At 43.8% G+C, this 18,633-nt stretch overlaps 1 protein-coding gene across 1 annotated transcript; it reads right to left on the minus strand.

Moving 5' to 3' along the window:
- Positions 1-8,057: 8,057 nt before the first annotated feature.
- Positions 8,058-17,851, minus strand: LOC139455908 (uncharacterized). Its single transcript, XM_071237458.1, has 6 exons — positions 17,767-17,851; positions 16,123-16,170; positions 14,913-15,064; positions 10,384-10,548; positions 9,941-9,987; positions 8,058-8,126 (listed from the first exon to the last, which is right to left on the minus strand). Exons 2-6 carry the CDS (start codon positions 16,164-16,166, stop codon positions 8,091-8,093), a joined length of 444 nt encoding a protein of 147 aa, XP_071093559.1. The 5' UTR covers positions 16,167-16,170; positions 17,767-17,851; the 3' UTR covers positions 8,058-8,090.
- Positions 17,852-18,633: the final 782 nt, after the last annotated feature.

Here is an 18,633-nt window from a genome sequence, read left to right on the forward strand (position 1 = left end):
GCCAAGGAGTGTCGTTGTATTACACCTGTGTCTTTCACAGGGTTTCCGGTTGAATCTGGGTCGAGGTGAATTCTGTTCTCCACGCGACATAGCTCGATGGCGGGATACAGGCAAAGCATTTAAAAATTGCGCTCACTTGCGGACGAGAACTGTTGAGGTGTTAGACAGTTTACTAAATATTAACCACCACCACACCCCCCCCCCCCCCCCCCCACACCCCCCCACACACCCCCGACTATAACTGTTGAGATGTTGGACAGTGTACCACACAACACCACCCATATACCGACATACACCCAACTAGAACTGTTGAGATGGTGGACAGTGTTTACCACAACACCACCCATATACCGAAACACACCCAACTAGAACTATTGAGATGTTGGACAGTGTATACCACAACACCACCACCCATATACCGAAACACACCCAACTAGAACTATTGAGATGTTGGACAGTGTATACCACAACACCACCACCCATATACCGAAACACACCCAACTAGACCTACTGAGATGTTGGACAGTGTATACCACAACAACAACACCCATATACCGAAACACACCCAACTAGAACTATTGAGATGTTGGCTAGTGTCTACCACAACAACACCACCCATATACCGAAACACACCCAACTAGAACTATTGAGATGTTGGACAGTGTATACCACAAAAACACCACCCATATACCGAAACACACCCAACTAGAACTATTGAGATGTTGGACAGTGTATACCACAACAACAACACCCATATACCGACATACACCCAACTAGAACTATTGAGATGTTGGACAATGTATACCACAACTAGAACTATTGAGATGTTGGACAGTGTATACCACAACTAGAACTATTGAGATGTTGGACAGTGTATACCACAACTAGAACTATTGAGATGTTGGACAGTGTATATCACAACAACAACACCCATATACCGACATACACCCAACTAGAACTATTGAGATGTTGGACAGTGTATACCACAACTAGAACTATTGATATGTTGGACAGTGTATACCACAACAACACCACCCATATACCGAAACACACCCAACTAGAACTATTGAGATGTTGGACAGTGTATACCACAACAACACCACCCATATACCGAAACACACCCAACTTAGAACTATTGAGATGTTGGACAGTGTATACCACAACAACAACACCCATATACCGACATACACCCAACTAGAACTATTGAGATGTTGGACAGTGTATACCACAACTAGAACTATTGAGATGTTGGACAGTGTATACCACAACAACAACACCCATATACCGAAACACACCCAACTTAGAACTATTGAGATGTTGGACAGTGTAAACCACAACACCACCACCCATATACCGAAACACACCCAACTAGAACTATTGAGATGTTGGACAGTGTATACCACAACAACAACACCCATATACCGACATACACCCAACTAGAACTGTTGAGATGTTGGACAGTGTATACCACAACTAGAACTATTGAGATGTTGGACAGTGTATACCACAACTAGAACTATTGAGATGTTGGACAGTGTATACCACAACAACAACACCCATATACCGAAACACACCCAACTAGAACTGTTGAGATGTTGGACAGTGTATACCACAACAACAACACCCATATACCGACATACACCCAACTAGAACTATTGAGATGTTGGACAGTGTATACCACAACACCACCACCCATATACCGAAACACACCCAACTAGAACTATTGAGATGTTGGACAGTGTATACCACAACAACACCACCCATATACCGAAACACACCCAACTAGAACTATTGAGATGTTGGCTAGTGTCTACCACAACAACACCACCCATATACCGAAACACACCCAACTAGAACTATTGAGATGTTGGCTAGTGTCTACCACAACAACACCACCCATATACCGAAACACACCCAACTAGAACTATTGAGATGTTGGACAGTGTATACCACAACAACACCACCCATATACCGAAACACACCCAACTAGAACTATTGAGATGTTGGACAGTGTATACCACAACAACAACACCCATATACCGACATACACCCAACTAGAACTATTGAGATGTTGGACAGTGTATACCACAACAACAACACCCATATACCGACATACACCCAACTAGAACTGTTGAGATGTTGGACAGTGTATACCACAACAACAGCACCCATATACCGACATACACCCAACTAGAACTGTTGAGATGTTGGACAGTGTATACCACAACAACAGCACCCATATACCGAAACACACCCAACTAGAACTATTGAGATGTTGGAGATGGTGACGGGTTCTGGGTATATACAAGAGCTAGCAAGTGTTGATAGTACAGGTTGTGTAAGAGGTGGTGACGAGGGCTGGGTATATACAAGAACTAGCAAGTGTTGATAGTACAGGTTGTGTAAGAGGTGGTGACGAGGGCTGGGTATATACAAGAACTAGCAAGTGTTGACAGTACACGTGTTGTTAGAGGTGGTGACGAGGGCTGGGTATATACAAGAACTAGCAAGTGTTGACAGTACACGTGGTATTAGAGGAGGTGACGAGGTCTGGGTATATACAAGAACTAGCAAGTGTTGACAGTACACGTGTTGTTAGAGGTGGTGACGAGGGCTGGGTATATAAGAACTAGAAAGTGTTGACAGTACACGTGTTGTTAGAGGTGGTGACGAGGGCTGGGTACATACAAGAACTAGCAAGTGTTGACAGTACACGTGTTGTTAGAGGTGGTGACGAGGTCTGGGTATATACAAGAACTAGCAAGTGTTGACAGTACAGGTGGTATTAGAGGTGGTGACGAGGTCTGGGTATATTATTGACAGTAAACATGGTGTTAGAGGAGGTGACGAGGTCTGGGTATATACAAGAACTAGCAAGTGTTGACAGTACACGTGGTGTTAGAGGAGGTGACGAGGTCTGGTCATATACAAGAACTAGCAAGTGTTGACAGTACAGGTGGTGTAAGAGGTGGTGACGTGGGTTGGGTATATACAAAAACTAGCAAGTGTTGACAGTACACGTGGTATTAGAGGAGGTAACGAGGGCTGGGTATATACAAGAACTAGCAAGTATTGACAGTACACGTGGTATTAGAGGAGGTGACGAGGTCTGGGTATATACAAGAACTAGCAAGTGTTGACAGTACAGGTGGTGTTAGAGGTGGTGACGAGGTTTGGGTATATACAAGAACTAGCAAGTGTTGACAGTACACGTGGTGTTAGAGGAACTGACGAGGGCTGGGTATATACAAGAACTAGCAACTGTTGACAGTACACGTGTTGTTAGAGGTGGTGACGAGGTCTGGGTATATACAAGAACTAGCAAGTGTTGACAGTACACGTGGTATTAGAGGTGGTGACGAGGTCTGGGTATATCGTTGACAGTAAACATGGTGTTAGAGGAGGTGACGAGGTCTGGGTATATACAAGAACTAGCAAGTGTTGACAGTACACGTGGTGTTAGAGGAGGTGACGAGGTCTGGTCATATACAAGAACTAGCAAGTGTTGACAGTACACGTGGTGTTAGAGGTGGTGACGAGGGTTGTGTATATACAAGAACTAGCAAGTGTTGACAGTACAGGTGGTGTAAGAGGTGGTGACGTGGGTTGGGTATATACAAGAACTAGCAAGTGTTGACAGTACACGTGGTATTAGAGGAGGTAACGAGGGCTGGGTATATACAAGAACTAGCAAGTATTGACAGTACACGTGGTATTAGAGGAGGTGACGAGGTCTGGGTATATACAAGAACTAGCAAGTGTTGACAGTACAGGTGGTGTTAGAGGTGGTGACGAGGTCTGGGTATATACAAGAACTAGCAAGTGTTGACAGTACACGTGGTGTTAGAGGAGCTGACGAGGGCTGGGTATATACAAGAACTAGCAACTGTTGACAGTACACTTGGTATTAGAGGAGGTGACGAGGGCTGGGTATACACATGAACTAGCAAGTGTTGACAGTACACGTGTTGTTAGAGGTGGTGACGAGGGCTGGGTATATACAAGAACTAGCAAATGTTAACAGGACAGGTTGTTAGATGGGATGACGAGGGCTGGGTATATACAAGAACTAGCAAATGTTAACAGGACAGGTTGTTAGATGGCATGACGAGGTCTAGGTATATACAAGAACTAGCAGGTGTTGAAAGCACACGTGGTGCTGGAGGTGGTCACGAGTGCTGGGCATGTACTTGACGTGAAAAGGTTACATTAGATGTTCCACTGGAAGTATTATCTCTTATGAAATGTGTTGGAAAGGAGTGCTGCGTGGCCTACTCTAGTTCACAGCTGTTTGATTGCCTCACACACTGTCGCGAGCAGAGGTCATGGACTACATGTTTAGATAAAAGCAAATGTTGAAACACCATCTTTGTAGTGTGGGATACGAAACGTGGTTTTGGAGGATGATGCGAAGCTTCTGTATATACAAGACGTGCCGCATGTACACATTGTTATTCCGATACACTGAGTGAGTGAGTGAGTGAGTTGGGTTTAACGCCGCTTCTAATAGTATTCCAGTTATATCACGGCGTGCTAGCTTAAGGTGGAAGGAAAGCCCGAAGTGATGCAGGTCTCAGATGTTTACCACTTCGGTGAAACCCACGAGCACGGGTATGGTGCTGACAAACCTAGAACCATAATCGGGGCGAACCGGGATTCGAACCCACAATCATAGGTTTCTGGCGTGCCCAAGGGACGCAACTCTGCACAGCGAATCGCGGCGCCTTAGACGACTGGGCCACCTGTGCCCCCTGATACACTGAGTGAGATTTCTCAGTTCGGTATAATTAATTAGTGATAGATGGGCTTTTCGGTCATCAGATATCAGTTCGCTGTATCCGTTAGTTCGCTGTGGAAAGTTCGTTATATACGTAAATTTCATATGATATTATATAGGAGATAAATCGGGGATTTTGTAACAGTTTGTTGTATCCGTTTGTTCGCTATATCCGTTTGTTCGCTATATCCGTGTTCTAATGTATTCCTACTGCATCACTATAAGGCCTGAGTATTATAGCCCTAGTTATCGTCCCGTTTGGATTTCGTCCCACGCAACATTGGAGAGGCGACAAAATGTATCGGGGTTTCAGGCTCGGTGATTTGGTTGATACCATGTCATCGTATCCTGACTGCGAGGACGTTGATCATAATATCAAATACCGATGCTCATGATGTCAACCACTGGCTTGTCTGATCCAGATTCGACCATTACAGGCCCCCGTCATATACTTAGAGTATTGACGAGGCGGCGCTAAACAGACAAACAAATAAACAAACAAACAAACTAAAACAAAGAGAACTAATCAACATTGCTAGAAGCGCTCGTTATAGCTCTAAGACGTGTCCAGTCTGTGCAGTGTTGGCTGCAGATGTAGTTGGTGTCATGATGAGGTTGTGTTGTGGATGCAGGTCATCCTCAATTATCCAGGGTACTATATCTCCATACTTTGTGATATATACCCTGGACCCATTCACCATCAACGTTTCGTTTCGGAAGTGACGTCACCATATCAATCTCTCGTATCACAAATCAGCACATCTTTTTTCTCTCTTATGATAGTAATTTGATTGGAGAGATATTTTTAGTGTCATTGTAGGATATATCCAACTAGATGGAGATATAATACACGCTTTAAGTAGCTTTAAGTTAAACATAATATAACTTATCGTTGTACTCACGGAAGAATGTGTACTCGATAAATAAACCTCATTTGTCCAAACACTGTAAACATACTTTGAGACATATTTAAAAGATGAAACTTGACAAAACTGATCATCAAGGTTGAAATTAATGTCTCAAATGTTCTCAAAGTGAAACACAACACTAGTCTCTGAGAAAATGGTATCCCAAGTCAGTATCTCGTGAGTCCGCCATGTGCATTGATGATTGCCGTGCAACGTCGATACATGGAATGGTTGTGGCGGTTGATGAAGGCCAGAGGCACTTGAGCCCACACACTGAGGAACGCCTGACGCAGTTCAGCTGCAGTTGTCGGCCTTGGTCGGACGTCATTCAGCCGTCTTTGAAGCTCGTCCCACAGGTGCTCAGTGGGATTTAAGTCGGGACAGAGGGCAGACCACTGCATGGTTCTGATGCCATTCTGCTGGAGAAAGTTTCGTGTTACTCTCGCAGTGTGGGCACGGGCGTTGTTATGCTGAAACTCGTGGTTGCGGCGACGTGCGAAATGAGGTATGGCGTGTGGTCTCAAGACTTGATCAATGTACCGAGCTGCTGTGACACCATTGCCTCTCCCTGGACCGTTGTTCTGGAAGACCACAGGGCCGACCTTCTGTGCAAGACCAATTCCACTCCACACCATGATGCTCTGACCACCCCACGAGCCTCTCTCAACAACACAGCGTCGCCGGACTCCCTCTCTGCCATCTGCTGTTGAGATACAGTAACGACTGTCGTCTGAGAAGAGGACTCTTCTCCACTGCTGGTGGCGCCAATGCTGGTGCTGTGTTGCCCACTGAAGGCGGTCCCGGCAATGACGTGGTGTCAGAATGGGTCCTCGGTGTGACCTGTGACCTGTGACAGTGGAGGTGTCTGCTCGGCAATCGTCGACGCACGGTGTCCGCAATAATGTGTCGCTGGTGTGTGCCCATGGTCTGTCGAGCAGTTTCCGCAGCAGTAACAAAGCGATCTTGAAGATGCTGTCGTACAATCTGACGATCCTGACGTCGGGCGGTGACCCTTGGTCTTCCACTACGTGGTCGGTCATCTGTTGTGTTGGTGGTCTGGTACGATTGCTGGAGCTTGTATATGGTCCTTACGTGGACTTGAAATGTATTGGCTACCTGCAATCGTCCAAGGGCTTGGTGTTGCTGATTTCTTGTCAATCTTGGCATGTGGTAGCAATTCAATAACGAACCAATGTTATCCGATCTGGCTGGATTTTTATTGGGAAAGAAATGGGGGAACGCATGTGCATTTCAATTTGCACGGAACTCACGTACCATGACCGTTGCAGTGATGCGTTTGGGCGATCCGTTTTATTGTCATCTGCTTTGTATTTTTATCATCAATTTCATTTTTCCGGACAAGGTAATGTTAATTTTTTTTAAATAAAAAAAATACCCAGATATTTAAATGACAACTTTTCATGCAATGTTACTTGGGGTGACGTTTCTTTTGCGGTTCAGTATATTAATGTTAAATATTCGTCAAAATGATATAAAATCAATATTTACGGACCCTGCACTGTCATCAGTGTTATAAACAAAACTCAGCTGTGTGTACGTCTCTGGCTATTCCCATGTTACCAGAAACTAATCATCATACAGTCTTTGGTCAAAACTTGATCCTGGACCAGGCAACAGGAATTAACGGGGTGTCACTTTCTCACATGGGTCTATCTCTGTGTGTTACTAGTTACTTCAACCAATGCCATTTATGTGCAATAGGCCGTGACCATGATAACTGTGTAATGGGTCATAAAAGCTTCACTTAGAACGTGATCGCAGTCTGTACTGCCGGGTCTAACTATCGCATCCCCTCCTGGAGCGTTCTATGAAGAAACCATGAGCGTGTGAGTATGTGTGAGTGTGAGTGTGTGTGTGTGAGTGTGTGTGTGAGTGTGAGTGTGTGTTTAAGTGTGTGTGTGTGTGTATGTGTGTGCGTGCGTGCGCACGCGTGTATGTGTGAGTGTGTGTGTGCGTGCGTGCGCACGCGTGTATGTGTGAGTGTGTGTATGTGTGTTTGTTAGTTAATGTGAGTGTGTGTGTATGTGATAGTGTGTATGAGTGCATGAGTGTGTGAGTATGTGGGAGTGTGTGTGTGTATGTGTGTGTGCGTGTGAGTGTGTGAGTGAGTGTGTGTATGTGTGTGTGCGTGTTAGTAAGTGTGTTGGTGTGTTTGTTATTGATACGCATCCTGAAAACCTCCACACTTTGTAGACTGTGTTGTCATAAATCCAAAACATGGAAGTATTGTAATTCTGATTCATAAAAGTATTGTAGTATGTAAATGTTTTCTCATATCCTATCTACGCTGATCCAGTGGTCCAAATATAGGACCCCTCCTACCCACTCTGACAAACAAAACACATTTGGAATGTCGATCACGATGTTTTATTTCACAGCGGACATCAGTTGCCGTGAGCTGTAACACAGTTGGTGTAGAGCTGAAACATACGAAGTGTTAACACGTCTCATAGTGACATAGTGAGTGGTTCACGCCTCTCCCAGACATAGGGTAGGGGTAAGAGAGGGGGAGGGGGTTACTTGGGTTCATGGAAAAGTTACACGGAGAAAGTGTGGGGTCGGCATGAAAAAATAATAGTTTTTTTCAAATAATGTGGGTACTGGTCATTAATTATAGGACGGGGTCATAAACAAATGTTACATTTGGGAAGGGGGTGGGTTTTGGGTGTGGTAGTTTGTGTGTGCGGGGAGGGAGGGGTGACACCGAATGGGGAAGTCAGTAGAATGTGATACTAGAGGATGCGCCCGTCATGGTTTATTCTCCCTGCAGTGTTTTATTGTACGATAACCAACTCCCACTCGTCGTATATTTCTTAAATACGTTTTAATAAAACATATTACATATTCCTAAATGAAAATCGTTGTACTTTGTTATTCAATCTGTTGTGAAGTAATCATGAACGATGTATCTGGATCCAATGTGCTGAAAAGAATCCTTTTACCGGACACCTTCGCGATTTTGTCAGAGATGTATACGAGATTTTTCCTTGACCCGTGAAGATCCGGGATCGAATAAGTCTTCAGCAACCCATGCTTGCCGTAAAAGGTGATTATGCTTGTCGTGAAAGGCGACTAACGGGATCGGGTGGTCAGGCTCGCTGACGTGGTTGATACATGTCATCGATCGAGGATCGATGCTCATGATATTAATCACTGGATCACTGGTCCAGATTCGGACAATTACAGACCGCCGTCATATAGCTGGAATATTGCTGACTGCGGCGTAAAAAAACAAACAAGCATGCCAGCAGGGCAGAACAGCAGAATAAAAAGTAATGCATGACCATATATTGTCGTTCAGTTTATTTATTTTTGCTGGGTGCGACGTTAAACAACAAACCAACCAACCAACTTGGTGACGGAATTTCAGTTGCCATGTAAATGACGTTTTGGTTACCAAAGTGACCAAAATGACTACCTGTTTGTTGAGGTGTGGCCTCCCTGGTTGTAATTTATCAGATTGTTGCACACCATTATGGAATTTCTATTTTCAGGTCATTTTCGACATTAGGTTTTAATTGTCGATGTTTATGCTTGTCTTTTGGTATTTATTTTGGATTTGTTATTACATTAAACCTAGTTACACGCAGAGTTGACTTATCTGCTTCAAATAAACTTGGCAGACAGGTGATGATTGATCATTAAAATGTTTTAAAGGTGTTCGGGCAACTAGGCCCATTTACACCTTGCCCATAATAAAGGTTTGCTAAGTACCTATATCTTTTATACAGTATCAAAACCGCCACACGCTTTAATATAAACGAGAATGGCATTCTGAACGTCATGGTGAACAATATTCCTAGAAGATAAAAATCCAGCCAATGAGAAGTCAGTATTAAGAACTGTTAGAGACTCCACCATTACCTTACGGTGATTAATATACTTTTGGCAATGCAATAAAAAATGAGCTACATTATCAAGCTGATTACACACTGTACAATGTGCAAAAATGTCTTAATCAATAGCATTTAGATATGCACCAAGACCACAATGCCCAAGACGAAGTCTGGTAAAGAGAGCATCCTCTCTCTGATTATTTCTAGTTATGTGTAATTTAGTGATAAAAGGATCGATGCCAAAGAGAATACGTCCTTTTAAGGAAGATGCCCATCTCGGCTGCCATTTTGTTTTAGCATGGGTCATACTCACGGTGCCTAACTCTTCAGGAGAAGGTAAAATTGTTGGCAGACAGGTACCAGGGCATCACTCAAAAATGTATTGTTACGTGACTTACGTTCATCATGTAGGTCCTGAACTCTGCGATCGAGATTTCCCCATTTCCTGCAATACATAAACCGTTGTCAAGGGTTACAGAGAGGGGAGACAACTAATATGTTCAGCCATTCCATCTGTTTTAGAGACTGTCAAGGCCAAAGTTTTCACATTTTCTGAAACTGGCGACAAAGTGAGAAACAATGAAGGACTATTTGTGTCCTGTGTTTTCATTTGAACAAATCGAAATTTCCGAATTAGGGGGTAAAGACACGAAGCCAAATTGCTTTAGAAAGGTGGAATCTGATTGGATCAAGAACCTACAAATACTTCACTTAGATTGGGCGTTAGTACCTCAAGATTCATGTAATGGGAGGTTTTGTCAACCCTCCCCCCCCCCCCCCCCCCCCCCGTTCCTCGCCCCTTTCCTGTAACATAAAAGAGTCATCATGAATGAACACCCACCGTCAGTGTCGAGATTTTTTGACAAAGCGACGAGGTCACTGTCGGTCAGACTCATGTCGTTGTTCACGTCGAAATTGTGGAAGAGGTAGCCAACAAAGTTGCGAACGTCGAGGTAATGCCGATGCCATTGTGTTACAAACTCATCCTCTGTGATACTTCCGTTTTCTGGAACAACATAATATTTGCGTAAAACCTGAGAGAGAGAGAGAGAGAGAGAGAGAGAGAGAGAGAGAGAGAGAGAGAGAGAGAGAGAGAGTTGGTGAGTAAGGAAGCTACGGTGTCGAATGGGGCCAGGGTATTTATCATTATACATGTACAAATATCATACACTTGAATTCTTGTCAGAGACAGAATACTGCTTCAAGGCACACAATGACTGTCCTTTTACAACATACTATCAAGCATTTCCAGCAAACAGGTTTGTTTTGTGTAAAATTATATTATATTACCCATACGGGTCGAAGGATCGTGTGTAAACGCCTTCCGATAATTGCACATGTGCATTCAGCGATTCTCAATGTCGGGTGTTCATTTGAAGCCATAATACGTCAAAACGCTTTTCTGTTGAGTAAAAGCCGATATAACGTCATCCATTGTTCATCGCGACACACATTGATTGCATCACGTCATCTGAACAATAGGCATCCTTCAGTGAAGTGTACCTGCGATAAAGTACACTTTTTGAATTACGTCATAATGGACTGACGTCATGGCGCTGTTCAAGTTCCATCCTTGGTAACACCGTTCTTTCATTATTGTCAAGCAAGATGGCGCATCCACGTCAATTTTCGGTTAAGGAGTTTCTTTAAACTTGCATAAATATATATAGTCAAATTATTAACTTTACATTTTTTAAACTAATCCCATATATGATGTATAACGGACAAATGTATCAGAGAAGGTAATTTTTAATAATTAATGTCCAAAGAAGGATTTAAATTAACGGTGGTAACCATCGTTTGTTCCAAGCAACTACGGTATTCGGTAATAACATCAACAGTTTAAATCATAAGTCCGAAACTCGAGAATCTGATGGCACACAAGTTCAGTAGCGTGTATGGCCACCATTTGCGTTGACAACTGCCACACAACGCCTCCGCATGGACCTTGTGATGCTTGTGAACACATGATTGGGAAGACGACGCCATTGTTGCTGCAAAATGGTGCCAAGATCTTGCAAATTATGTGGTTGGTTCTGTAGAGTGCGCAGACTTCTGCCAAGACCATCCCAGACGTGTTCGATGGAATCGAGGTCGGGAGACCTTGACGGCCAGTCCATGACGTTGACTCCCGCATTCTGAAGGAAATTCCTTGTCAAAATTGCTGTGTGGGGTATGGCATTGTCGTGTTGGAAGATCAAACCTGGTCCATGTGCTGCCATAAAAGGCAAAAGTTCTGGTGCCAGTACCTGGTCGCGGTAAGCAGCAGCGTTGAGGTTGCCACGGATGACAAGAAGCCTGGAACGTGCATTGCCACAGAAAGCACCCCACACCATGACACTTCCGCCTCGAAATCTGTCAACTTCCTGTACACAACACTGGGCGTAACGTTCATGACGGCGCCTCCACACCCTCGTCCTACCATCAGCAAATTGAAGATTAAATCGGGATTCATCACTGAAGACGACTTGATTCCAATTCCTCTGAGTCCATCGTAAGTGCCTCTGTGCCCACAATTGACGTTGACGTCAGTGTAATTGAGTCAAAATCGGCCCGCAGTATGGCCGTCGTGCTTGAAGGTGAGCAGTTCTCAGACGGTTTCGAACAGTTTGCGCACTTTGTCTACCCCTAAACTGTTCATTTCTGGTTGATGTAACCGTCAAAAATCGGTTACGGAGGTGACGTAAGACAATCTGACGATCCTCTGCATGTGACATCACACGTGGTCGACCTGGCCGAGGGCGATCAGCGGTGGTACCCGTTTGCTGTAGACGCGTCTGTAAATCATGAACAGTCCGTCGACTACAACCCATCGTCCTTGAGACTTCAGCTACGGACGTTCCCATCTGCAACATGCCAATGGCACGTTCACGTTGCACATTTGAAAGGCGTGGCATGACAAATGGTCGTAAAGACTTTTGTTTTCTTGTGTTTCGAAGTGTTTCGGATTTTGATCGATTCACCTGCACCTGTGTTATCTGAAGACAATACGTGGCCATTACTGTTTAAATACACAATAAGGGCCCACAATGATAACTGGTCAAAATGTTAAAAATTTAGGATTGTGAGTGAGTGAGTGAGTTTTATTTTACGCCGCTTTTAGCAATATTCCAGCAATATCACGGCAGGGGACACCAGAGATGGGCTTCACACATTGTACCCATGTCGGGAATCGAACCCGGGTCTTCAGAGTGACGAGCGAACGCTTTAACCACCAGGCTACCCGACCGCCCCTTAGGATTGTGAAGTTTTTAATTTGGTTCAGTATATTTGAATAATATTACGTGGGAAGTAATATGGCAAGATGATGTCAGTCATATATCATGCCGCAGGCATCTCCCACACATACATACACCACTGTGCCCGTGCCAAAGCAATCTGAAACTGTCCGAGGCGGGCGTTGGTGCTCTAGGAATTATGTCTGTCTCTGGGTAAGGGAATGAGCATCTTCACGAGGCAAGAGAATTAACTGACTATAAAAGTCCAGTTTCCACCCTTGCCGAACTGGGCTGCAGATGTGGAGTTATATTTTGGCTAGACTAACGTGCCTATGCATAGTCCAATCAAAATCGCGCACCGAAATCGAAAACCGGTTCGTAAACTGTCATGCAGATTTTGGTCGATTGCAGGATTTGCACAGTATGTGCACCGCCAACTCATTGTCGACAGATATTTTCCAAATCTTTTCAAGTTTTCAATCAAGGTCCTCACGTGATTCGATGAACTTCGCGATGTAAGACTCGTTTTCTCACAATATAGATCTGGATTGTCGATCATATCCTCTTGACTGGGCGCCGCTATTTTGTTTGAAGCAAACGCAAGTGATACGAGAGGAGGAATCTGATTGGTCCATAGGAGAGGCATAGAAGGGACTTAACTCATAACAGCCACTGGTGACGCTACGATCGTGCCCAGGAATTCCATCCTGATTCGGCAAGGGTTTTAACTGGACTTTTAAAGTTAGTTAACTCTCTTGCCTCGGGAAGATGCGGAATGAGCAATGCTTGATAGGTTTCATAAACACCTGTTAGTAAGCATACGGCATTTAGCAATATACTAAAGTCAAGCAAAACGACCGCTGTTTGAGTCACGTGATTAAATTGAAGCAAATTAATATGAAAACTTAAATTTAAAAATTCCACTTATTGTTGTATAAGATTATGGGTAAACAAACAATGTAATATGACCTATTCAAATAATAAAACTTCCCATTTTAGTGGTGTATTATTATGTCTCAAACGTAAAATATGCCTCTTAACGTGAGGGTGCAGGCTATTAGGTGGAAGAGCCACACAATGATACCTGTTCGAGGATTTTCAGTTTACATAACTGGTCATTACAAATTTGATTTTAAACCCAGCTTCAATATAACATGAGGTTAGTCTTAAAGTCGTCCTCTTTGAAAAGTAATAAAGTTTGCTCTACCCCCATGTGTTGTGTAATAAAGTATCGTTTTGCCCTGAACTATCATGACGTCAAAGCTCACTGACGCAAGCAGCAAAACTATACTTTATACACTACACATGGGGTAGAGCAGTCTTTATTCTTAATTATATTTCTATAATCTACTCAAGATTCGGAATTATCTGTTTCTCGTAGCTCGTTGATTATTCTCTAAATATCCAGACTATCAAATGGCCAGTCCCTTCTTGAGATGCGATTAACATTGGCAAAATACTGTCTGGGGTCCCTTGCCGTTATTTGAGGGTTTACGGTACTGCCCCTACTAGGAGATAGGATGTCAAATTGACTGATTGATGACGATTTAGGTAAGACATGGTTGATGGAAACTATATTTGTTACCAATATGCCAGCTGTATCAAAATGGCCTGAAAATAATCGAGGGTCAGGTATGGAATCCAAGAAGGGACATTGTCGCCCTCAGGGAAACAAGCGAAAAGTGTCAAAATTAACCAAAGCGCAACAATGCGACAATGCGACAACGCGACATTTTGGCCATTTGTTGCATTGTCGCGCTTTGAATGATATTTTTTATATTACCAAAGGGCGATTACGTCCCTTTAAGGATTTCATATTCAATGACAGAAAGCTTGAGCAACGACGCGAAAATGGCCATGGCACCGAGCTTAACCACGCGATGAACTTCAATCGGTAAAAGGGCGACTATCGGGATCGGGTGGTCAGGCTTGCTGACTTGGTTTATGCAGGTCATCCAAATTGTGTGGATCGATGCTCATGATATCAATCACTGGATTGTCTGGTCCAGACTCGATTATTTACAGACCGCCGTCATATAGCAGGAATATTGCCGAGTGCGACGTAAAACAACAAATCAACCGACGCTTCAGACGACTCTTGCAACAAGCATAGGTTACAGGGCACAGATTCTTATCATAATGATTATCCTACTGTCAACGTCATATCTGGCGACGAACTCCGCCTGGACCTCTGTTGGTTCCACAATGCCGTCGCCATCTTTGTCAATGTCGGCGATGACGTTGCTGACCACCTGGCTCGGGAGCAGCTGGTGATGGTTGGTGTGGATGCAGGAGTAGTGTTTTCTGCAGGCAGAGAAGCCCCCGATGAGTTGGGGCTTCTTTCAAAATTATTCCAGTTCTAAGGTGGGCTGGGGGAAATGTGAATTCAAACGTGTCCCAGACGTTTCCCACGAACGGGTTATGGTGCGGACAACCAACTGCATCTGATCTGATATACTAGTTTATACCACCCATCCATAAACTGCACCTGATCTGATAAATAATTAAGACAATGTACCCACAGACTGCATCTGATCTGATATACTAGTTTATACCATCCACCCATAAACTGCACCTGATCTGATAAATGATTTAGACAATGTACCCATAAACTGCACCTGATCTGATATACTAGTTTATCATCTAAAACTGGCTCCCACAGGAGATATCTCTTGGATGAGATCAAGCGATATCTACACTTTAGATATCGCTGCAATGAAATTACATCACAATGCTTTGCAGACCATTGTGACATCACTGGTTACCATGACGTCACAATCAAACGACATCACTAATGGCTCTGCTACTGAAGCTGTTTGCAGTACTTTTTATACCGAAGACACTGCTAATTACTGTCTACAAATTGAAAAAGTTGAAAGAATGATGTTGGATGATAAATAAAATCTCACCCTCGTGTCTTTTGATATCAAATATATCAACACTCGTTGATAAAAGTGGCAAATATCATCGGCAAGCCTCGGAATTTTTCCAATTTTATCAACTCGTGTTGATATATTTGATATCAAAAGACACTCGGGTGAGATTCTCTATTTATACCACTTACATATAAACTGCACCTGATCTGATATACTAGTTTATACCACTTCCCCATAAACTGCACTTGATTTGATATACTAGTTCAGACAATGTACCCATAAACTGCACCTGATCTGATATACCAGTTTATACCACCCATAAACTGCATCTGACCAGATAATCCAGCATATACCACGCACCTACAAGCGGCATCTGATGCTAGCTTATACCAGTCATCTACAAACTACATCTCATATGATATATAGCTTATACCACACTCAGATAAACTGCATCTGATCTGATATACTATAGCTTATACGACTCACCCATAAACTGCTACAGATCCGATTAGAACAAGGAAAGCTATCATGATTCTGAAAATTAATAAAATGGAGTTTTAGTTTGAACATTATTTACAGTAAATGGAACAGATTCATAGCACCCAGTACACCTGGTGTTGGGGGAGTTCGATAGCGCCCAGTAGATACAGAAGGTAACAGGTCTGGACAGCGCACCTGGTGTTGGGGGAGTTTGATAGCGCCCAGTAGATACAGAAGGTAACAGGTCTGGACAGCGCACCTTGTGTTGGGGAGTTTGATAGCGCCCAGTAGGTACAGTGAGTGAGTGAGTGAGTTGGGTTAAACGCCGCTTTAAACAGTATTCCAGTTATATGACGGCGTGTCAGCTTCATGTGGGAGGAAAGCCCGAAGTGATGCAGGTCTCAGACGTTTACCACTTCGGTGAAACCCACGAGCACGGGTATGGTGCTGACAAACCTAGAAACATAATCGGGGCCCAGGAGATACAGAAGGTAACATGTCTGGACAGCGTACCTGGTGTTGGGGGAGTTTGATAGCGCCCAGTAGATACAGAAGGTAACAGGTCTGGACAGCGCACCTGGTGTTGGGGAGTTTGATAGCGCCCATTAGATACAGAAGGTAACAGGTCTTGATAGAGCACCTGGTGTTGGGGAGTTTGATAGCGCCCAGTAGATACAGAAGGTAACAGGTCTTGATAGAGCACCTGATGTTGGGGAGTTTGATAGCGCCCAGTAGATACAGAAGGTAACAGGTCTTGATAGAGCACCTGATGTTGGGGGGTTTGATAGCGCCTAGTAGATTCTGCCCTTTATGTGATGATGTGAGAGAGATATTTAGAGATTCGTTAGATAAAACTATCCTACCTTTAAGTCACCAACTGACCCGTGAAGATCCGGGGTAAAATAGGTCTTCAGCAACCCATGCTTGCCGTAAAAGACGACTAACGGGATCGGGTGGTCAGGATCGCTGACTTGGTTGATGCATGTCATCGATCCCAATTGTGTGGATCGATGCTCATGATGTCAATTACTTAATTGTCTGGTCCAGACTCGATCATTTACAGACCGCCGTCATATAGAAGGAATATTGCAGAATGCGGCGTTAAACAAGAAACAAACAAACAAACAAACAAACAAACAAACAAACAAAAGATCACCTGCTGGAGAGGTTTGTCATTAACTATAGGTACAGTAACAGGCAAGCGTTTGTGTTGCACAAAGCAATATTGGCGCTTAGACAGGGCAAGTGGGCCGGAACAGAACACCTGGGCCCACTTGCACAAAGCGATCTTAGCACAAAGATGATCGTAACTCCCATACTTTAGCTTACAATAGTCTTAACGCTAAGATCGCTTTGTGCAAGTGGGCCCTGGTCTCCCTTTGGGGATTCCGGGTTAAATAGGTCTCCATCAACCTATGCTTCTCTTCTCATGGGCATTCCGGGTTATAATATGTCCCCAGCAACCCCTGCTGGGCCCACTTGCACAAAGCCACAAAAGCGCTAAGATGATCGTAACTCCCATACTTTAGCATAGGCTTACAATAGCCTTAACGCTAAGATCGCTTTGTGCAAGTGGGCCCAGGATGAGGTATTGACCAAAAAAAAGTTAAGATTCGCCACATAGCGGCATGGAAACATTAGCAACTATACCTGGAGGAGGAGAAGTACAGCTAGTGTTCCACAAGGCTGTCTGGCTGATACTACCGACAAGCGGGCGCGTTACTTCTCATTTAAAGTGTGAAGATGCGAAGGAGTGTCGTTTTAAAAAGTAAACATTTGTGCAGACTTTATACACTTGTGTCTTTCACAGAGTTGTCAGTTTAATTTGGATCGTGTTGAAGTCTAAAATATGCGTGTGATAGAGGCAAGGTCACGACAACTATGCAGTGTCCCTATTTAAGACAGATCTTCTGTTATTGGGTTCTCCATATATGGAAACATACTCTAAATTTTAGAAACAGTTTTTCCCCTGGGATCTCCACTGATGTTTATCGGATGGAGCGTCGGCCCGGAGAGCGGAAGGTCGTTGATTCAATTCCTAGCACGTCATACCAAAAGATGTTAAAAGATGGTACTTGTTGTTATCCTGTCTGGCGCTCGGCATTAAGGGGCTAAGGCAAGGACGTCAGTGTACTGTGTCTGAGTAGGGTATTCATGTTAAACTGCGGCATGGTATCTCAGTGGGCTAGCACTGTAAATCGGCATTAGTCCGGACGAGTACAACCAGCCACACATACTCAACGCACGCACGCACGTGAGTGTGTGAATGCACGTGGCTATATAAGAGCAATAATCTTGAACGCCATGTCATACCCATTTCACCTCACTTCAACCTTTCCCGCTGAATCAGGTAACAGAACACCTCGGGTCTCTTCCAAGACACATGTAGGAGGGAATGGATGACATTCCCACAGCGTCTAAGCTTCAGTATATAAGTGGCGGACATTTCTAAATTTGACCCATCAGTGACAAACATTTGGTCCGATGCAAGTACCTATTTTGACTTGTACCATGTGT

Source organism: Haliotis cracherodii, unplaced genomic scaffold (genome assembly GCF_022045235.1).
Source record: "Haliotis cracherodii isolate W230 unplaced genomic scaffold, xgHalCrac1.p SCAF_11, whole genome shotgun sequence".
NCBI classification, from domain to species: Eukaryota; Metazoa; Mollusca; class Gastropoda; order Lepetellida; family Haliotidae; genus Haliotis; species Haliotis cracherodii.

What these genes read in the sequence shown, in the direction of transcription:
- LOC139455908 (XM_071237458.1), bottom strand. Translation starts at nt 16,166, where the DNA reads ATGATAGCTTTCCTTGTTCTAATCGGATCTGTAGCAGTTTATGG. An exon ending in GGATCTGTAGCAGTTTATGG is followed by an intron (nt 15,065 to 16,122) that starts GTGAGTCGTATA and finishes CTCTGCCTGCAG; the next exon opens with AAAACACTACTCCTGCATCC. An exon ending in CGCCAGATATGACGTTGACA is followed by an intron (nt 10,549 to 14,912) that starts GTAGGATAATCA and finishes ATGTTGTTCCAG; the next exon opens with AAAACGGAAGTATCACAGAG.